Source organism: Nicotiana sylvestris, chromosome 12 (genome assembly GCF_000393655.2).
Source record: "Nicotiana sylvestris chromosome 12, ASM39365v2, whole genome shotgun sequence".
In the NCBI taxonomy this organism is placed as follows: domain Eukaryota; kingdom Viridiplantae; phylum Streptophyta; class Magnoliopsida; order Solanales; family Solanaceae; genus Nicotiana; species Nicotiana sylvestris.
This window is the reverse complement of record NC_091068.1, coordinates 91,522,994-91,546,124: the sequence shown is the minus strand read 5'-3', so window position 1 is coordinate 91,546,124 and position 23,131 is coordinate 91,522,994. Positions and strand designations below refer to the sequence as shown.

At 40.2% G+C, this 23,131-nt stretch overlaps 1 protein-coding gene across 1 annotated transcript; it reads left to right on the top strand.

The window, feature by feature from the left end:
• The first annotated feature begins 19,065 nt into the window (after positions 1–19,065).
• Positions 19,066–20,789, top strand: LOC138883367 (uncharacterized). Its single transcript, XM_070164050.1, has 3 exons — positions 19,066–19,212; positions 19,974–20,138; positions 20,247–20,789. Exons 1-3 carry the CDS (start codon positions 19,066–19,068, stop codon positions 20,787–20,789), a joined length of 855 nt encoding a protein of 284 aa, XP_070020151.1.
• Positions 20,790–23,131: the final 2,342 nt, after the last annotated feature.

Here is a 23,131-nt window from a genome sequence, read left to right as displayed (position 1 = left end):
CGATCATTGGTAACACAAACTGGTTAAACAGAGTTTTCTGCACATAGGTGCCCTAACGCACCTTAATTTATTATGTGGCGACTCTCTCTTTTAAAACCCTTCCTTAAAAGAGTTGCTACATGTCAAAATCCAATTTCTTGAGAAAAAGGGGCACGACACAAGTTTATAACAGTATAATATCCCAAACAGTGATTACATGACTTGAAAACATACCTAATTGTGCAGGGCTTGAATTTAGATGAAGGGGAAGCCAAGTAAATGCTAGAAAACAGTAATTTGGATCCCAGTAAACTGTGAAAGAAAGAAGAAATTGAAAAAAAAATAATTCTCAACCACAGCTAAACCGTGAGAGTACGCAGATAGCAGAAATCGAAATCCCTATAGAAAATCCTCTTAATCCATTTTTGAAAGCTCTTGTTTCAGTTTTTTTAACTTTTGAACTTCGAATTTATTTTGATCCTTCTTTGTGCTTGTTTGTTCTTCAAATATATGTGTAAATGGACCAGAGAGGTCAGAATGAGAGGTGAGAAAGAGTGAAACGGTGGCTAGGGTTTTGATTTTAGAAGGGGAATCATTTAGGGAGGATGAAGGGGTGGCTGAGGGGTGTCTCTAGGTTTTTGGAGGAGATGGCTATTTTAATGAGGGAGAGGAAGGGAACGACGTCGTTCTGGGGCTGAACGACGTCGTTTGGGGAGCTGAAGTGGGGACAGGGTCGGGTACAACTTGGGCTAGGGGAGAATTTTGTAGGTTTGGGCTGATTTGACGATTGCACCACTTTAAACAATTATGCTCTTAGAGCAAAGACTAACCTCTTCTTTTCCCTTCTTTAGTTTTTGCAATATTGGCTACTCTAACTAACATAACACTTAGAAATTAATTTGCAAGACTAACCCCTTATTTGAAACATCTACCTGAGCTAATTAATTTGTGGATTCCAAATTACTAATTAATTGAACCTAAAAATGTAAAAGACAACTAAGGAAGAGTATATGTATTTTTGTGATTTTGTTTATTGATGAAAGTAATAAATGTAATTAAATCCTAAATTCAATTAAGATCTAAAGTGTTACGAGATGAAGAATTAAACATTTTTTATGATTTTCTATGGTTTTAAAACAACTCTAAATATGCATGAACAATGCAAATAAATGGAAGAAAATTTCCTAAAATTCTATAAAAGCGATTAAAATTATTTTTTGACTTTTTAGGAGTAATTTATTTTGCGGGGCAAAAATTAGGTGCTCACAGCTGTCCCTCTTTGCCCGGAAACATGAAGAGTTTTTGGGAAAAGATAATATGAGAAATCATGAACAATTTTTTGCTCGTGTTATATTCTATGTGAAGCACTTTGAAAAAGTTTGACCGATCCTTGCCTCGGAGGTTGCCTACATATACTTGGCTATGATGGAATCAGGTCAGTATAGTTCTGAAAATTTTGGTAGCTGGGACTATCGGAAAACAATGATTTCATTGCTAATGCTACTGTTTACTGCTTGTTGAGCTCCTTATTACACCAAAGTCAAAATGAAAAAGACTAATTAAACCTATCAGCTACGAGATACAAGATTCCTATCTATGAGTTTTTTGAAACTTGATCTTGAGTCTTGGCTGGTTCTTTATGCGGACTCTGAGCGAAATCTTGATGTTTGCTACCTGCAGGTTCTAATTCATTCTTTTTAGCTTTTTCAGATCAATACGGGATGTGCAAAGCTTGTGACTTCAGTCGTGTCTGGAGCAGTCCACATCATTATCCGCTTCTGCATTTTGGATTCATTTCTTTTCCTTTTCTCTTCTTTATTTTGGATCGAGACTTCTTTTGGTCATTTCTAACCTTGTGCCTCGAGCTGAAAACCTGCTCAGACACCAAAACGAATGAACGATATTTTTCTACACAAGTTTTCAGTAGGAAAATTTCGTGAGTTATTTGTAAAAAAACTCTATACTACTTCATTATTGAAAGCAATAAAAGTCGTGATTGATGTTCCCTAAGAAAATAGGAGTGGAGACCCTATGTCTAAAATAAAAGCAACTAGAGAGTGGAGACCTTATGTTGGAAAAGCGACTAGGGAGTGGAGACCCTCGTCTAAAATAAAATCAACTAGGGAGTGGAGACCCTATGTTGGAAAAACGACTAGGAAGTGGAGACCCTATGTCTAAAACAAAATTAACTAGGGAGTGGGGACCCTATGTTGGACAAGAGACTAGGGAGTGGAGACCCTATATCTAAAATAAAATTAACTAGGCAGTGGAGACCCTATGTTGGAAAAGCGACTAGAGAGTGGAGATCCTATATCTAAAATAACTTCAACTAGGGAGTGACGACCCTATGTTAGAAAAGAGACTAGGGAGTGGTGACCCTATGTCTAAAATAAACATTGGGAGTGGGGATGTAATGACCCGGTCTATTTGAGAGTCAGAGCCCCGATCCCCTATTAACTGCTTCCCCATATCTATTTCTGCTATTGTGACTTGCCACAAAGTTTCATTTTGGGTTCTGCAGTGTTTTGGGAGTCTTAGTAACTCAACGGAGGCTTAAGTCTTAGAATTTGCACCGTAGTCGAAACTATGTGAAGACGACTCCAGAATGGAGTTCCGGTTATTTTGTTAGCTCCGTTGGGTGATTTTGGGCTTAGGGGCATGTTCGGATTGTGTTTAGGAGGTACGTAGCTTATTTAGGATTGAAATAACGAAAGTTAAATTTTTGGAGATTTGGACCGGTAGTGGATTTTTTGACATTGGGGTCAAAATCCGATTCCAAAAGTTGGAGTAGGCCGTAGTGTTGAATATGAAATGTGTGAAAAATTTGAGGTCAATCGGATGTGGTTTGATAGGTTTCGGCTTCAGTTGTGGAAAATTTGAAGTTTCAAGTTCATTAAGTTTGGATTAGAGGGTGATTTATGTTTTTTGCATTGTTTTATGTGATTTGAGGGCTTGACTAAGTTCGTAAGGTGTTTTTGGATTAGTTGGTATGTTTGGTTGAGGTCTCGGGGGCCCCGGGTGAGTTTCGGGTATTTAACAGATCAAATATTGAAGTTGAGCCTTGGGAGAAATGGCTTAAGTGTGCTGCATCTAGTGTAATCGCACCTGCGCAAGATTGACCGCAGGTGCGAGCCCGCAGAAGCGATCCATAAGGGGAAGGTGTGGATTGGAGGAGTGTGGTCTGTGGGTGCAGGTATGAGAGAGGGACCGCAGAAGTGGAGTCGCTTCTGCAAAAGGTGGAGCGCAGAAGCGGAAGGCCTGGGGCTGGATGGTCGCAGATGCGGATAGGATTCCGCAGGAGCGGGTGCGCAGGTGCGACCCATGTGTCACAGATGCGTATTTTGGACCTTAAGTGAAGTCCTCACCTACGATGGTTTTTCTGCAGGTGCGGAACCGCATGAGCGGTTATGGGCTCGCAAAAGCGAGTTTGCTAGGCAACAAAGAGGGAATTCAAGGGTTTGATTTTATTATCCATTTTTGGACCTAGAGAGCTTGGATTGAGGCAACATTTCGAGGGGTTTTCAGAAGAAGCTTGTAGGTAACAATTCTTAACTCCTTTATGGTTATATCACACTAATTTATGGTTAATTTCATCGTTTAATTAAGGATTTGAGTTGGAAATTTCGGGGAAAATGGTAGAAACTGCATAGACAAAAATTCGAGTTTTGGAAGGCGGTTTGAGGTCAGATTTGAGTAATTTTTGTATGGTTAGACTTGTGAGTTAATGGATGTTCGTATTTTATGACTTTTACCCGATTCTGAGACGTGGGCCCAGGGAGGAATTTTGGGCATTTTTCTATTTTCTTGCTTTAGCTTTGATTTCATTAGCTAGCTTGGTTGCTTGTAGCTATATTTATATTATGTAATTGATTTGGCTAGATTTGGGCCATCCGGAGCCGGATATTCGTGGAAAGACCATTGTGACGGATTGAGTTAGCATGGTTCGCTGGCTTGCTTAACCTTGTGTGGGGGAACTCGTCTTAGGATTTGGTATTGATTGATATATCAACACCGTGTACGTGAGGTGACGAGTACGTACACGGGCTATTTGTTGTAAAACTCCATTTTTCACTAAGTCATAACCTGTTTTATCCTTGTTTGAATTACTCTATCATATGTACTTTCCTGTTTAGAGTAGAAAAGCATGCCTACGTGTCTTAACTGCCTATTTGAACTCTGTGCAGCATGTTTAGTGAGATTTCCTGGTTTTCTTTTATTTGAACTTAATCTAAACTGTAGATTTTCTAGATGTGGCTGTCATTTATATTGGTTGAGCTAAATATTTACTTTGGGACTACGGAACGATATTCTAGGATATCCCCATGTACTGCATATTTACTTTGGGACTACGCAGCGGTATGCCGGGATCTCCCCCAAAACTACATATTTACTTTGGGACTACAGAAGGGTATTCCGGGAGACCCCCCTATACATTTACGTTTGGGACTACGTGACAGTATCTTGGGAGATCCCCTGTTGCTATTACTGTGTTCTGAGCTGTCGGTTTTTATTGAATTCTATTCTTGTTAGATTTTCCGTATTTATTTTATTGAAATATTTCTTCTGTCATATTTCATTATATTTACACCAGTAGGGCCCTGACTTGATCTCGTCACTACACGATCGAGGTTAGGCTTGGCACTTACTGGGTACCATTGTAGTGTACTCATGCCCTAATCTGCACATGTTTTCCGTGTGCAGATCCAGGTAGCCATCATCAGCCTCGAGTCTAGCTGTATGGTTTCTGCTTTAGGAGACTTCAAGGTACATCTGCCCGCGTTCGCAGACCTCTGAGTCCTCTTCTATCCCCTTGTGTTAATTTCCCCTTGTTTTCTTCAGTCATGAATGTAGAGAGCAGTTAGAAACTCTTAAAACCCTGTGACATTGCGACATTCTGGGATTTGGGAAGAGTGATTATTGTACATTTCGAGCGGTATTGTTTTTGTTTATTAACTATATCTATTAGTTGTTGTCATTGTGTTTTCATTTCATTTCCTTAATGTTAGGCTTACCTAGTTGTAGAGACTAGGTGCCGCCACGACAATTTACAGAGGGAACACTCGGGTCGTTAAAAGTTGGTATTGATACCCATTTTTTCCCTATAACATTTTTTTTAAATGCATATATACCTTTAAAACTATGCATTAGCATCAATGAGTATTTTTCCATAATTTTTACATTTTTAAATTAATTTATCTCAATATTTTCTTCATATAAATAATTATAAAATTTCATTACAAATGATTTTAAAACATCTCTTGATTTAATATTACTATTTATGGTCTTATTAAGTTTCAATTATTTCACAAATGGGCAGATTTACACCTTTTGGTTACAATTGCACTGATTTTACAATTATAGCCCATGTACACATCACTGTATAATTTTGCCAAAAATTGGTCCCTTATATTTTTAAAATATTGAATAATTATTTTGCCAAAGATTATTTTTTTCTCATTGTTAATTATTTTATAAAATAATTTTATTCAATTATTTGGGTATTTAAGAAATAGCCTTTCAATCTCCCTAATTTTCGAACCCAAAAACCAGCACAAATCCCTAACCCAATTCACCCCAGGCCCAATGCAATTAGACCTGACCCATGCCCCCCTAATCCTTGCCGTTGATCTCTGAGATAAATGACCCACATTGATTCTTACTAATTTTAACTCCAAATGATCCCCCTAACCTAAATTATTTCCACCATACCCCGCCATCACCCGTTCCCTTCTCTCTCAAGCGCTTTCTACCTAACCCCTAATCCTCAGGCGCCGTCATCGGTTTAGCCCTCTGTTCTATGATATTTCTCTGTCATCTCAGGCCTATACTAGCCTCTTACTTTCTATGGTTCATCGGTTTCTTAGATCCTTTGGAAGATCTCAAGGGACCTAGGCGGTCTGGTTTTCACCTTTGATTTCTTTGCCTATTTCAGGCTATTTGCTCGACCACGAGTAAGAAGCCTCTCTTATTTTGATATGAATCCATGATTTTCTAGACCTATGTTCTTGTCTCTGTCATTCTTTCTAAAAACCCTAATTTTTATCTCCGATCTTCTCAGATTTTTATAGATCTGAGACGAATCAAACATATCTCACATGTTTTCCTTGAAAGTTTCTGGTTTTCAACTGATTCACCGTTTTCCTAAACTAGGGTTTACCCTATGTCATCTTCTCAAAAGGTTTTTCGGACTTTTGAATGCTTAGTTGTTTGTTCTAAAGTGTTTTGACTGATATATGCTAAAGTTGTATAAGCCCTAAGTTGATTTGTGTTAAAACTCTAACTGTTTGATGTTTTTCTTTAATTCTGAGCTTTTCAAAGTTACCAGTCGTGTTAGTTCATTCTGTATTCTAATTTACACGCCTTTCCTTAGTAGGATTCCTTACTTTGTGATTTTTATCCTAATTAACCTCTATTAGGGTTTTGAATTAATTTCCTCCTAATTTCTGTGTGCCCCTAAAGTTTTACTCAGCCTATTTTGTTTATGGAAATTGATTTATTCTTTCCAGAATTGTTGAGTGGTTTGCTCTGTTAACGTTCATGTGTACGATTCTTGACTATTACCTTGTTGATGACTTTAATTAGTTTTCTTGCCTTATTTAGTTGCCTATAGTATCTATTGATTCTTTGCACGATTAATTCCTTAATTAGATTTTATTCACTCTTTGCCTAAGTCTGATTTGAGTTTCTTTCCTTAAATATTTCTTGTCCTTACTGTTGGTTAATGACCCTTAATTAATGGAAGATTATGTAGATTTTTCGTGTAATTGGTTCTGTGATCTTCCCTTGATTAACTGAAGTTAATTCTTTTACCTTATTGGCTCTACTCTTGAACTACTATATAGACCCCTCTATTTTACTTCTCAACACACGAACATCAGTTCACAACACACACATATATTCAAACTCTTCTCCTTGTTTTCTACATGTGATATTGTCGGTCTAGTCGGTTGAAAGCCAAGGCTAGATATTGGAGCTACACTTGCTCTATAGTCTGCACTCTTTTTTTCTTTAACTGGTATGTCTCTAGTTAAATTTGAAACCCAAACTCTATGTGTTTCATTCATGCACTAGTTCATTGACTATGAATTTAACCTATCCTCTTATTTACTTCTTTGCTTAGCATGCCTAAATTCTGCCTTGTTCAATGTATAAGTAGTATGTCTACACTTCACCTGTTATCTGATGCTTGACTAGCATGTTTTTGATTTATTATTAATATCTTAACTATGTGATCATGTTGGTTACTTAATGCATATGGTTGATCCTACTTGTGTGTCTAATTCTGTCCTCTACATCTTTGCTCCATGTCTTAATTGCCTACTATCCTGGTTTATTTGTTAAGGGTATGAAGATCCTCAGTGTTCTATGCATATTGTTGTCTACATGCCTCCCTGCACCCTATTCATGTACCCCCAATGAGATTCCTATATATTCCCAATCCCTTTCACCCCTGTGTGCAAACCTGCTTGCTAAAGTGCCTATGATTCTGAACCTTTTATGATTGACTAGTTGTCTACTAAATTTGCTCTCTTCAGAACTGTTTTCAAAATGTTATCAATATTCTTCTAAAAACTGGTTTTCATTCCTAGCATTTTCTTAAAACTGGTCTATTCTAGAGAATCTTTTTCACTCCTAAAAAGTTATCTCCACATTGTTTTCACTAAGTCTTTCAAACTATGTCAAGCACACTCACTTACTCTTAGGTTATTAAGTTATGCCCCTCTGGTATGAGTACTGCTTAGGGATCCTTGAGATCTCTCTGAACTCTGGCATATCAGGCCTGGCTCTTCCACACTGTACATAACCAGTCCCTATTTGAGAAAAGTCTTGGTGTGAGCACTGCCCGGGATCCTTGAGGTCCTTAGGGAACTCTGACACACCTAGACACTTGTTGGCGATGAGATTTCTGAGCATTTTCAGACTACATAGAAGGCCTGGTACTCCCAAGATTACTTTGGGCCTGCTTCAGGGTCCCTATAGTATCATTTTATATTTCATATGTGTAATTTATTCAATCCTGGTCTGTAATAATTGTTTGTAAACAGATATTGGGGTAACTAGTGAAAGGGGAGGGTTGCTATGTGATTTTGTGGGGTAAATTGGATAGAAACCATGCTTTAGGTATTACATTATGTTGAGCTGCTGTAGAAATAATGTTCTAGGTTTGTATGACGCATTAGATATCATGCTTTACGATTGCTATGCTTACTCGCATTAAACCATGCAAAATTTGTGCATTAGATACCTTGATTTAGGACAATCACATTTATTGCTTCTGCATATCACATGTTATAGTTCATCATCTCACTTCTGATCCTGTATAAGTCGCTATCACTTAGAAATCCTGCCATTAAGTTGCTAATACTGTTTAATAAAATAACCTTCTCCATGTGCTTAGAAATCCTGTTTTAGGACTATGCGTGCATTTGCCTTGAGACATGTCACTAAAATAAATAGGTCAAAACAACCATCACACATATGTATCATGTCCTGGTATGAATCATTATAAAATCACCGGCTATAATATTAATCACTTAGATCAGCATGCCTATAGGATGAAAGGACTTCAAAATTTTTAAGTAGTCCCCAGATTATGACTGCATATACACACCTAGGCAAGCCTTAGGCCATTAAATAATTGTGAAACTAGTTCTGTTTATGTGTGAAATTATCAAGGCTTAACAGGCTATAAAACCAGTAGGCAAACTGGTTAGGATTCTGCCACTTCCCTTAGAACAAACGTTGCATATCCTGTATCTGTAACATTCATCTAGATATCATGTTCCTAGGCTTTCCGAACTTCTTCAAAATCAGCTGTTTAAAACATACTGTTTATTTGCTATGTATATGTGGAAGTAAATATGAGCCTTTTACCTGCTTCCTTAATTGACAGTCCTATGTGTTATTTGTTGTCGTCTAGACTTTTTCCCTTTAAACACCTTAGGATTGTCTAGAACTGCCTAAGTCTAGAGGTCCTAAATTTCTCCGGGGCCACAAGGAAGGATGGGTAACAGCACGCTTAGAGATCATTAATCAAATTCGCTTATATAACCATTAAGGGGAGGGTAATGGGTAGCAAAAGGATATGATGACCTGCGCGCTAATGTCACGTGTAGCCCCTCTAGTTGAGGAGGATTACCGGGCATTACACAGATTGATCCTGTAGGTTAATCAACTTAGGACTTCCCTTTCCCAATTCCCATGTGTGTTTAAATTATCTAAACTTCTTTCATATATGTGCATTGGACCATCTGAACTTCCTTGATCATATATGTATTTAGACTGTGAAAACTTCCTTTATTTGCAAATATGTGCTAAGACTGCATACTTGTTAATTGACTAATTCTCATAGTTTAAGTTCGGTCGGGACCTACAGTTATGGACCGCAAGGGGTGCCTAACACCTTCCCCTCAAGGTTATTTCGAGCTCTTACCCTAATCTTTGGTAATGCAAAACAGGATACATGAGTTAATTTCTCTAGGTGCCCTAACACACCTTAATTCGTTAGGCAGCGACTCTTCAAATACCCAATTCCCAAAAGGAAACGAGTTGTTCCCCCATGAATGTCAAAACCCGAACTTCCCCGCAAAAAGGAAAAAAGGGGGCGCGACAACATGACGACTCTGTTGGGGATGCTTTAGGCTCTTACCATAACGAACTTATGTCAATTAGTCTTAAGCATGCTTTATCTCGCGCACCCTCCCCCTTATTTGTATTTAACTACTTTTTTCAAGCATCTATGATTTCCTTTATTTCCAGAAACTGACTTGTCTCTTTGTTTTCTTTTTCCGTAACTGTCTTTCAATTATTTAAATACTACATTTATCATTTTTTATGTGCAAATACTTGACAACATGCTATTTATTATTGCATAAATCATGCTCAACATCATATTCAACTCGTGCGTAATCAATCCCATAGCAACGCTTAATGAGTGTTTGCGCTCTTCCTATATATCACCTTTAAATTCAGAAAGGCGTATTTGCGGTAAAACTAGTCGATCAGCGGTGCGTTCGATAGTTTCGTGCCTTTCCCCCTCAAGTTGTCCGCTTGAGGGTCCCACTCTAGACCTCAATAGTATCCTTACTATGATTAATTGTACATGCATCATGGTCAAACCTAGTCGGGTTAATATGTTGTCCGCATAATAATCCTTTAAGACAAGCCTCGTCCAAAGGTCCATCGGGTTTTCCACAATCCCAATGGACGTAATCACGATTTTGTGCATTAATTTGGAGAAATAAGTACCAATATGCTAATCATTACTGTATAAATAGATGAACTTAGAGGGGTAAAGGACCTAGCTATCTCTTGTTTTGCAGAAGATAAGGCACGAAGTCCCTAGGTTCGGTATGGTCGCTAACATACCTCCACTTTTGCTAGATTGGTGGAGGGATCTTCCCTCAGGTGACCCAAATCATGTGAAAAGAGTCTTAGGGAATTTGTCGTCACTATTGGATCTTCAACCAAACAAAATGTTGATCGAGGCCGCCACTTTATTTTGGGTTAATGAAAGAGTTGTGTTCCGTTTTGGGGATATAGAAATGACTCCCCTCCTAGAAGAAATAGGAGGATTTGCTAGGTTGCCTTGGGATAGCTCTGGTCTGTTAGCACCTGAAAATTGCACCAGCAGAGGGTTCCTTAAGATGATGGAGCTGAACAAAAATGATGATTTAGAATGCCTGAAGAACTCCTAGGTACCTTTTGACTTCTTCTGTGAAAGATACGTCCACAAAAGCTCTTACCGCATTTTTGATGATGAATTCTCAATCACCTCCTTGGGCTGGGTTTATCGTAGGGTCTTCGTGTTCATTGTGTGATTCTTGGGCATGATGGTATTCCCAATCCAAGGGGATAAAATCCATACTAGGTTGGCCATAGTGGACAAAAATTTCATGGATGGGATCGAGGGGCAGACATATACTATTGTCCCTATGATCAATGCGGATATATACTGGCCTTGGAACGCTGCCAGAAGGGGTCCATATTCATTGAGGGCTGTAATTTGCTGTTACAAGTTTTGCTCTTAGAACATCTCCAAAGGGGCCCATACCGCCAAGAGTTTCCACGAAGGTCGTGGAATGACCACATAGCCTTCCATCACCCTAAGAGAATGACTTACATTCCAGACATTTTTGCTCAACCTAAGGATGCTATAAGATGGGTGCAGTTTTTCAACAAGTTGATTGACGAACAGGTTCAGTGGATGTTCGAGTGGTTCCCCACCGATGAGTTCATCATCAGATCCAGAGACGTCCCATATTTGATGTTGATCGGATTAAGGGGGATATTCCCGTATGCTCCCTTTAGGGTTATGAGACAGGCAGGTAGGAGACAGGTCGTACCACGGGTCGCTAAAATAAGTCACTTCAGAGCCAATTTCCAGGGTGATGCCATCCCATATAAGAATGAAGCACAACATATGTGAACTTTGAAGATTATTGTGGAGAAGGATACAATCGAGCCGGACCGATATCATGCTGGCCCTCCTTCTTTTACCCCTCATGGTTGGATGATAATCTGTCAGGAAACTTTGAGCCAAGGGTCGACCCAGGAAATGGGGTCATAGATGAGTTTGTCGAAGCAGAAGTGAAGTACAACAAGCTGTGCAAAAGAGTTTGAGAGTCTGAAGCTGAGCATATGGCGCAATATAAGGACGATATGGAAATGATTAACAAGTGGAAAGAAAGAGCTGTTAAATACAGTGAAAGGTTGGAATATCTGGAGTACAATCTAATGGAACTGGAAGGGAAGATGAAAAAGAGAGTCACTGATTGCCAAAATGTTGAGGGAAACGAAGGAGGGCATTTGGCAAGGGCATTCTTCCTATTGAACCTGCGGGAGCTGGGAGAGTTGATCAACAGCAACATTCGGTCCGGAGAGGGTCCTTTTGGGACCAAGTATATTAGATTTACTTGCTTTCCTTTTAAATGTAATAAGGCCAAGTGCCATTAACAACATTATCTTATTTAGTGTCGTTTTAGGTCGTTTATTTTTACATCAATGAAATGAGGCAATTATTGGCACTGAATTTCTCCAAATTTATTTGTCGCTGGGCCTACCTCAGGCACAATGAGGCTCCCAAATTAGGATGTGAATTTACATTCCCACAATATGTGTTTAAATACTGTAAACATTTCAGAACCCTTACTGACTTGTTTACTTTTTGTCTTCTTTATTTCTTTATTCCCATCCCCTAAGGTTGGTTCACACATACTCGAATCATCAGCATATCACACCAGATCTAGAGGCCATCCACCTCCTCCTCCTCCAAGTAATACAAAGAACAGAGGGAAAGCTAAAATGGACGACTTAAGTGGTATTCGAAAGGAAAATGCGAAAAATGTAGAAACTTCAGATGGTCGGAGTACTCCAGCACCAAATGATTTAGTTTTAAGATTAGAACAAAAGATACTGGAGCTGCAGGAGCTTGAGTAGGTCTGCAACTTGGCAAACCTATCCCTTACCCTGAATGTCCTTGATACCAACAAAACACCAAAAACCCGGCGCCTTCCCAAAGCACACCAAACCAGCATTCACCAAATCCTCCTGCACCACATCAATATGCAACTCCACCTCAAAATCTCAATCCCTTACCGATACCAACTCCTCCACAACACCACCATCAACCAATCCAGTACCCACCAACCACTAGTTATAACACTCCCCAGAACACACTACAACCCCTTCTCGATCCTCAAAACTCAACCAATGACCACCACTACACTCAGGTTCGTGACACTCACCAAAACAACCCTATATATGTGGAAATCATACCTCACTCTACCCAACCAACCTCCTATACACCAGAATCCGCTGAAAAGGACCTGCTCATCAAGAACATGGCTGAGGAACTCAAGAAATTAACAAGTCGGGTTCAAGGTGTCGAAGGAGGAAAAGGGATAGAAGGTTTGAATTATAAAGACTTGTGCATAGAGCCGGATGTAGAACTGCTAGAGGGTTACAAACCTCCCAAGTTTGAGATGTTTAACGGTACAGGTGATCCCAGGGTTTGTCTAAAGACCTATTGTGACAAACTCATCAGGGCCAGAAAGTATGAAAAGATTCAGATGAAGCTTTTCATGAGGAGTCTTACGAGAGACGCTTTGCCCTGTTACATCATCCAGGATCCTAAGAAATGGTCCAACTGAGTGAGTATGGCATCTGATTTCATGGACCAATTCAGGTTCAACACAGAAAATGCACCAGATGTTTTCTATATTCAGAACCTCAAGAAGAAGCCCACCAAAACTTTTTGCGAGTATGCTACTCGTTGGAGGTCAAAAGCAGCCAAAGTCAGGCCATCTTTGGATGAGGAACAGATGAATAAATTTTTTTATCAGAGCATAGGATCCGCAATACTATGAAAGGTTAATGGTTATTGAAAATCATAAATTCTCTGATATCATCAAACTTGGGGAATAATCAAAGAAAGCATCAAAATCGGGATGGTAACAAACTTTGAGGCACTACAGGCCACAAACAAGGCATTACAATCAGGCGGCATATCAAAGAAGAAATATGTTGGGGCAGTAATGGTGGCTCATGGCCCAAATTCTCCACTCACATATCAAAAATCTCCACCCACATACCAAACACCCCCACCCACATACCAAGCACCTCCAGCTACATATCAACCCTCATTTCCTAGATATTCCCAACTAGCCACTGTCTATCATAACTATAATTCCCAACTATCTCATTTCCAGTCACCTCCAACTCGCCAAAATTATCCAAGACCACGACCCAATTTTGATCGCAAACCACCCAGACAATACACCCCTATTGTTGAACCCATCGACCAGTTGTATGAAAGATTGAAAGCCGCTAGTTACGTCACTCCCATTCCCGCTGTGGCTGTAGAAAACCCGTCCTAGTGGGTCAACCCAAACAAAACCTGTGCATACCATTCCGGTATGAAGGGGCACACCATTGACGAGTGCCGAACATTGAAAGCTAAAATCCAGACACTGATTGACAACAAGATCATACAAGCGAAAGAAGCTGCACCCAATGTCCGCAACAACCCTTTTCCAAATCATAGGGGAGGTGGGATACATGTGATAGAGATGGATGAAGAATGGGATCTTGAGGGGTCAATCAGGCCTATTCGAGAAGGCGATGACTTTAAATCCACAGTCACACTTACACCTATCGTAGTACAGACTCAATCTCCAATCGAGGTTGAGGTAGTTGCATCGGTTCCATTTGAGGTAGAGGTAGCTCCACCTGCGGCCACCCCTATTCCATTTGAAGTGGAAGTGACCACACCTTTTACCGTGATAGTATCAACCATTCCTCCTTTCAATTCAAAAGCAATACCTTGGGATTACGTTGTTGAAGCTAGGCAAAAAGGAAAGGCAAAGATGGAGGAATTCGATGCTGCACAAGGACTGACTAGGACCGGAAGAATCTATACAACTGAACACTTGGAAGGACCAAGTAAGGATGGCTATTTAGAGTTGGTATTTCTAACTAAGTCGGATGGAGGGCTTTGGGAAAAGAGCAACTCGAAAGTACTTTACTTCAGTCCCAGTACTAAAAGACGTGACTTTAGGAGTGGATTCCGAAAGAAGCACTTCATGAAGCATCCCGAAATTTAATTGATTTATTTATTCCCTTTTTACATATGGAGCATTGAGAGGACCTTTCCCTAGTACGAGAGGACCAGGAAGGACGCACCTCTGGTGTATCAGTTATCGTGCCCACGGTAAATGCTGGGTAGCCAAGTGCAGAGCGGATAACTGCTGAAAGCATCTAAGTAGTAAGCCCACCCCAAGATGAGTGCTCGGAATAGACATTCAGGGCTGAAAGAATGGAACTCGCTCTAAGGGACCCCAACTGGATAGGAATTTTGGGTTGTTCGATCAAGTAAAGGAAACTGAATGGAATTCATAACTGATCCAATTTGACCACTGTACATTGCTAACATAAGAAAATGGAATAATTGAGAATCTCGAGTAACTCGCCAAGCTACCGCCGGCCAACAACTTCCGTGCACAGATATAGATTCATTCTTCGTACCTGGTCCAGCCTCACAACCCTTCGCGGGTTGGTAAGAAGTCAGTCTTATTTGGTAAAATAGAATTGGACAAAGAAAAGAGAGTGCTCGACCGGGAGACGGGGTAGGGCCTGTAGCTCAGAGGATTAGAGTGCATGGCTATGAACCACGGAGTCGGGGGTTCGAATCCCTCCTTTCCTACAACTGGCCCAAAAAGGGAAGTACCTTCCCTCGAGGGGTAGGAAAATCATGATCAGGATAGCACCAAATAGCCTGTCATTGAAGCCAGATGACCTTTGGAGGAAACTACAAGCAAGGTAATACTCCGTCATCGATCATTTGAACAAAACCACAGCTCAGATATCCATACTATCACTGTTGCAAAATTCAGAGGTGCACAAGAATCCTTTGATGAAGGTGTTGAGTGAAGCTTACGTACCCAACAATATCACCGGCGGAGAGATGGCCAACATGGTAGGTTAGGTGCTAGAAAGTCATAAGATAATCTTCCACGAGGATGAGCTACCGCCTAAAGGGTTGAATCATAACCGAGCATTATATATCATGGTACATTTGAAGACAAATTCATTGCTAGAGTTCTGATTAATGGAGGTACAAGACTCAACATTTGTCCGTTGGATACTCTGAAAAGATTGGGTAAAGGTTTCCATGAAATATAGGCAGGAAGCATGAACGTGAAAGCCTTCGATGGGTCTCAAAGGGCCACGATTGGGGAGATTAATCTTTGTCTGCAGATGGGGCCAACTTGGTTCGACGTTGAATTCCAAGTGCTTGACATACCAACTTCATACAATCTTCTGTTGGGCCGACCATGGATACATGTTGCTGGGGCTATGACTTCCAGTCTACACCAGGTTGTGAATTCGAAAGGAACCATCAGGAAGTGATCATTCACGGGGACAGGAGTAATCCCATTTACACCAGTCAAACCATCCCAGGTATCGGGAACCGAAGAAGGCTAGGAGGGGAAACCTATCATCACATCGAACGTGTCAATGCCGTTGAGAAAGACAAATGGTGGAGTAACAAAATAGAAAACATACTAGCATGGTCTGGGTATGAACCCGACAAAGGGCTTGGGAAGAATCTCCAGGGTATTACCAAAACGATACAGCTGAAACATCATGGTACTACCTTCAGGATCGGATACCAATATACATGGCAAGAGTATGATGATTGGTCGCCTCTTTGGCATGGACCTTATTACCCTCTCAAGCAACCAGTGCCACATCTAGGTCAGACCTTTCACCAAGCTAATACAATATGGGGAACTGCAGAAGAAGAAGAAGAAGCATTAGCTGGGCTGAGGAATCTGTTCCTAGAGGACGAAGACATGGATTGCAGTGCAATAATTGAGGAGGAGGAGGAAGAAGTCCTCACTATTCAGACCGTGGAGAAGGGAGTTGTCCTCAAGAACTGGACTGCCACACCATTCCGAGCCTGCCGAGTCCCTAGGTGGCCTGACAGATTTCATTTCTATAGCCATTCTAGGCATCTAAGATTTTCAGTAATTTTGTTTTAAAGACTAACTTGTTTCAAAATAAATGCTCGATTCATCGAGCCATACTTGTTTGGATGTTTTCAGTTTTAATCAAATTCATTGCTCTATATTATTCATTATTATCTTCCACACTTTTTTTTTCTGTAGTGTTATTATTACTTTTCCTGATTAATCGGTGACTGTGATATGTAATGAGGCAACGCAATATAAGGATAGTGACTCAGATGAAGAAGATGAAATACCTGAGGAAGTTGTCAGGGAGGTTGAGAACTTTGAAAATAAGCCTAAGTCCAACCTGGACGAAACCGAAGCAGTAAATTTGGGAGACGCTGAGACCGTTAAGGAGACTCGCATCAGCATTCACTTATCACCAACAAATAAAGGGGAGCACATTCATTTCTTAAAGGAGTATGAGGACATCTTTTTGAATGGTCATATGATGACATGACCGGTTTGAGCATGTCCATAGTAGCTCACAAGTTGCCTACTAATCTCATGTGTCCGCCAGTGAAGCAGAAACTCAGAAAATTCAAACCGATATGAGCCTGAAAATCAAGGAGGATGTTACTAAGCAGATCAACACCAAAGTCCTCAGGGTGGTTGAGTACCCAACCTGGTTAGCCAACATTGTACCAGTTCCGAAGAAAGATGGGAAAGTAACAGTATGTGTTGACTATCGAGACTTAAACAGAGCGAGTTCCAAGGACGACTTCCCACTACCAAATATACATATCTTGGTCGACAATTGTGCCAAGCATGAACTCCAATCCTTTGTAGATTGATTCGCGGGTCATCACCATATCTGGATGGATGAAGAGGACGCAGAGAAAATAGCTTTTATTACACCATAGGGGGTATACTGTTACAAAATGATGCCATTTGGTCTAAAGAATGTTGGGGCTACTTACATGAGAGTCATGACAACTATCTCCCATGATATGATACACAAAGAAATAAAGGTGTATGTGGACGACGTCATTATCAAATCCAAGAGGGCCGTAGATCACATAGCGCACTTGAGAAAAATCTCTGACAGGTTAAGAAGGTACAACTTAAAACTAAACCCCACAAAGTGTGCATTTGAGGTTCCCGTAGGAAAGTTACTGGGATTCATTGTCAGTCGTCGAGGGATCGAGCAGGACCCGTCTAAGGTTAAGGCTATTCAAGAGTTACCGCCGCCTAGGAGCAAAAAGGATGTGATGAGTTTCCTAGGACGTCTCAACTATATCAGTCGCGTCATAGCACAGTCCACAGTCATATGTGAACCCATCTTCAGGATGTTGAGGAAAGATTCTGAAACAAGCTTGATGGGTTTTTACTTAACCTTATGTTTTGATGATCTAACAAACTTGTCGTAAAGAACCAGATAGAGAACCTGTTCCATAGCATACACATCTCATATGAACTGGTCGAAGCCTGAACAGTAGCAAATGGATGAATGACCACATGGAGGAACACAACAGGGACCTGATGACCTGGTCCCTTAGGGTTCTCCGACAAATGCACAAGTTAGTAACTGTACGCAATCAATATAAAGAGGAACACAACAGGGATATACTACCTTAGGGTCCTCTGAACAAAGTACAAGTCAAGTGCACAACCGGAATGCAGCAGAAGAAAGTGACCATCTGGAAACTGTTACAGAAAGAGGAACACAACTAGGTCCTGGTCGTAGTGTATGTCCTGACAGAAGTATTAGGACCTGGTCCATTGGTGTGTCCTGACAGAAGCACAAAGTCCAGCTGGAACGCAACTGCCCAGAAGTGGCTGTGCAGACAGTGCAACAGTCACTTCTCACTAAGAAGAAGTACACCAAGAGTTGACATCACTATCTATTGTGATATCTTTTGTGATAAAATAACCTGGTGCAAGACACACCATCACTTCTGCATTCAGTGATATTCTCTAAAGAAGAAGAAGCATCGATCTGGCATTGAAATCACTAGTGTGTCAAGAACAAGAAGACAACTCCACTAAGGATCAGTTTCTAAACAAAGTCTTATGTATTTCCATAGTTGAGTTGTAATCTTATTAATTGTTCTACATTGTAATTCCTAGTTTGCTTTCTCAGAAGCGCTATTTTAGGAACAAACAAAATTCGTAAACTTTAGAGTTTATGTTGTGACTAGAAATAGTCATAAGTTAAATCATTTGTAACTAGGAGAGTTAGAGAGTGGCTTGTGGTGGTTGCATCACAAGTTAGCTTAAAGTCTTTGCAATAGGGTTTTGCAAAGTGGCTTGTAATAGGTAGATTGCAAGTTAGTTGAGTTAAAAGCCTACAAGAGTAGGTCGTGGTTTTTTTATCCCCTTGTGTGGGATTTTTCCACGTAGAAAAATCTCTTGCCTTCTTTACTTTCAGCCTTTACAGCATTCTACGTATCAGTCTCTTACGGGACCAGGTACTCTATAGTTTTGTGGACTCATATAAGCTATCAATTGGTATCAGAGCAGGTTCCTCCTATCAGGCTAACACCTAGGAAGTATCCTAAATGGCCTCTCCACCAAGATTTAAAGAAGGACAATCAACCTATAAACCTCCCAGATTCAATGGTCAATACTATAGATGGTGGAAGACTCGGATGCAATGGTTGAAGATTCAGAACTATGGGACATCATTTGTGATGGTCCACATGTTTCCATGAAGAAACTTGAAGAAACAGGACCATTGGTGCCCAAAGGGAGAAGAGAGTACAACGACATTGACAGAAAAGTTGTAGAAAAAACTATCGTGCCAAGAAAATCTTGATGTGTGGCATAGTACCTGATGAGTATAACAGAGTATCAGCCTGTGATACTGCCAAAGAAATATGGGAAGCCTTACAAACTGCACATAAAGGAACCACTCAAGTCAAATAATCCAAGATCGACATGCTCACCACTGAATACGAGCTCTTCAGGATGAAGGTTGATGAGTCCATACAAGATATGCAAACCAGATTCACCTCCATCATAAATGAGCTTCACTCACTTGGAGATGTCATTCCCAGAAACAAGCTTGTAAGGAAAATTCTCAGTGTTCTACCTAGGTCTTGGGAAAGTAAGGTAAATGCCATCACAGAAGCTAATGATCTACAGACTCTGACCATGGATGAGTTGATTGGTAATCTGAAAACATACGAGATGAAAAGAAAGAACAACAGTGAAAGAAGAGAGCCTTAGAAGGAAAAGAAGCTGGTGCTTAAGGCTGAAAGGAGTGATTCAAGTGATGAAGAGAGTGACATGGCCTATCTTACTAAGAGATTTCAAAAAATGGTTCGAAGAAATGGTGGCATACCAAAGTGGGGTAGTTCAAGCAAAGCAAGGAACAACGATATCTGTCACTGATATAGAAAGCCATGCAATTTCATCAAAGACTGCCCTCTCGTGAAACAGGAGCATTACAAGCAAAATCCTGACAAAGCTAGAAAAAAGAACCTGGTTCTAGAGAAAAGATTCAATCGAAAAAGTGCTGCAAACAGTATCGTTAAGTAGGCTCTTACTACTTGGGGAGGCTCCTCAAAGGAATTCGAAAGGGAATCAGATGCAGAAAATATTTCCATGATGGTAGTGGAAACTGAAGCAACGAAATACGATTCACTGTTCGCGCTGATGGCTCTGTCAGATGATGATGATGATGAAGAAGATGAAGACAATAAGGTAAACTTCAGGGATGTTCAGAGAAATCTGAAATACTATTCCTCTAAGAAACTAAGGTCTTTATCAAATGTCCTAATTGATGCTTAATATAGTCATGTGAATGATAAGGAGATCTTGACTATAGAACTAGGGGAGGCCGAACAATCTAGAGATGATCTAGTGGTATGTGTAGTGGACTTAAATGAAACCATAGCTAATCTTGAACTAGAGAAGGAGGCCCTAAATAAAAATATAACCAGTATAGAGAATGAGAGAAATGATCTGATGGTAGTAGTTGTTGATCCAAAAGAAACAATAGAAGGTCATAGCAATGAGAAACATTCCTTAGAAGAAAAAATTGCCTCCACTGAAGAGGAAAGAGATGACCTTCTAGTGATATGCGCTGATCTACAGGAAACCATTGAGGGACTCAATAGAGAACATAGGAATATATGTCTTGGGAAAGGGAAGGAAATGGCCAGTGAGTCACACATCTTACTGGAAAAGGAGTTAACTGCTGTAAAAACTAGTCTTTGCAGTGAACTCGAGCGGAATCAGCAACCCCAATCTGAGTTGGAGAAAGTAAGAAATGATCTTGAGAAATCCTTGAAGTGGACCTTGTCCTCAAATGCTGTTACTACTATGTATCTAAACAATAGTGGGAACAAGTAGGGCATCAGGTTCCAAAGGGAAAAAACTCCCTACAACCCACACATCAAGTATGTCACTGTACCTTATAACTGGCTATGTGCCCACTGTGGAAACAATGGGCATTTTAAAGAAAATTGTCAGGCCAGGGTTCAGTCTGCTCAGAAGAACAAAGCATTTACTGAGAGAGTGACTACTAGCAAAGGACTAGGTACCACTTTGAAAAACTGTATGCTGCCTCTGTGGACTAAGAAAACCCTCATTCATCCTTTTTATAGTAACAAGGGACCCAAACTAGTTTGGTTTCCTAAATTTAACCCTTGATTTTCATAAGCAGAGAACAGTGAGAGGAAGAGGGCTGCTATGGATCATAGACAATGGATACATAAAGCATGCAGATAAAAACAACATGAATCTCTTCTCACTAACATCCTTGCAGGAAGGGAATGTATCCTTAAGAAGGAAGTAAAGGGTACATTCTCAAGTGAATGAAAAGGTAGATAAGTTCTTTTGGCACTCAAGTGGGAATGTGCGCTATGTGAATGGCCTAAAGAGTGCAGTCACCAATTTGATAACTTGCCAAGTGATCTCAGCAGACAAAGGAAACAAAAACATCCACTCCAACTAAGTGTGAATTCCCACAAACTGGTGGTATGAGATGAGTAAAGTAACAACCTTGGCACGAAGGATTGGTATATGCAAACCTCTCACCTCCAAATAAATTAACTCAGCAAGACCTGGCCCATGGTTTTTCAGATCAAGTGTCCCCAGACATGAGTTCAAAAAAGGAAGAAGGAGGGGGAGAAGGGATCAAGCACAATTTCCCAACAATCAAGGACTTCACAGTAAAGTGATATTGTTGAAAGAAAGAACTGAATAGACAAGAATACCATGTTCTCAACAACATGAAGGATTAGCCAGGGAATCTCAATGAAAAGGGATGAGAAAAGGAATTCCTCTGGAATACAATCCACGAAACAAGGCCAGAATGTCTCCAACAAAGGGCACACTGAATGATAAGGGGTGCTCATGGGGTCTATAACAAGACATTTCCTCTTGCCAAGAAAGAAACGATGACAAAATGAGTAAGATAAAGGGGATTGGCGAAATGTAATGCAACATCATTTTCCATGTCTCACAAAAAACCTGGTACATCACTCCTTACCACTGAAGCTGAGAGAGGAGCAAGGACGCGACACAAGTAGCAGAACACAAAGTGTGGGAAATCAAATTAATCTCCACATCTCCCTCTTTAATTAAAATCAATCATTCTTTTATTCTAAGAGTTAGATAAACATGTTTTCTTTCTCTCTTCGCTCCTAAATAGAATCCAAAGTGCAAGTCCGTAGGAATCCTACTTGTAGGGTATCCACAAAGGAGTTGAAATACCTTAGAGGAACTCAGGACCGGGTCCTGTGTTATCCCTCAGGATGACAGTTTTGTTAATCCTGTTGGGGTATGAAAATGTTATCTATGCAAGTTTTTCTATGGAAAAGGAAAACACTTTTGGAACGGTTCTCTTGTCATGATGCATGATTCATCCCTTGGGAAACAATGAAGTAGAACTCAAATGGCTTCATCACCAACTAAAGAAGGTCTTCAAATCCAAAAAGAGGAAGAAGATCAAGCATATTGAAGAAATAGAAGACAAAATTCCAGACATCTGCATCAAAACCTCGAGTAGAGAACTCTAGATCAATCAAAAGTGAAGATGGAGTTACAAGGGCCAAATGAAGAACCTGATCCTCCATCAGTTGGCTATGTAAGATAGCACCAGGTAAAGACAGCTAAAATGTTTTCTAACCAAGCCTAGCTCACATCAATACCGTTGCAGGTAAACACGCATGTCGATCATAGAAGCTAAAGGCACAGGTGTGAAAGGTGAAGAGAGAGGAGCTACTAAAAACTTATTCAAAATTTTTTCTATCATCAAGTTTCTGCACCTCAGGTTAGTAGTAATGTGCTTAAATTCTGCATGTCCACACCAAACAAAATTTTTACAAAACTAATTCATCTGCCATATCATCTGATTGTTCAAATGTTTGAGTGTCATGTCTTGTCCATCACATCCTTTCATCCTCTCTGCACGGTAACACTTCCCCACAAACCTGCCGTCGATTTCAAAATTATTCAGAACATGTTTCGCTCTCCACTTATCATTAGCCCTTCCTCCAATAAAACTTTCTTTCTCTCTCACGGCAAGTCATGAACCTTCATCCCCTTTGTAGAGCTAGGATCCTCTTCTCATCTTTCTTTTTCTCTCTTTGCTCGTCTACCAAGCTTTCATCTAATGGCGATTGAAAAATCACCTCATTCTTCCACCATTAACACCGCTCCCACTTCACTATCACCTCTAAAACCATTTA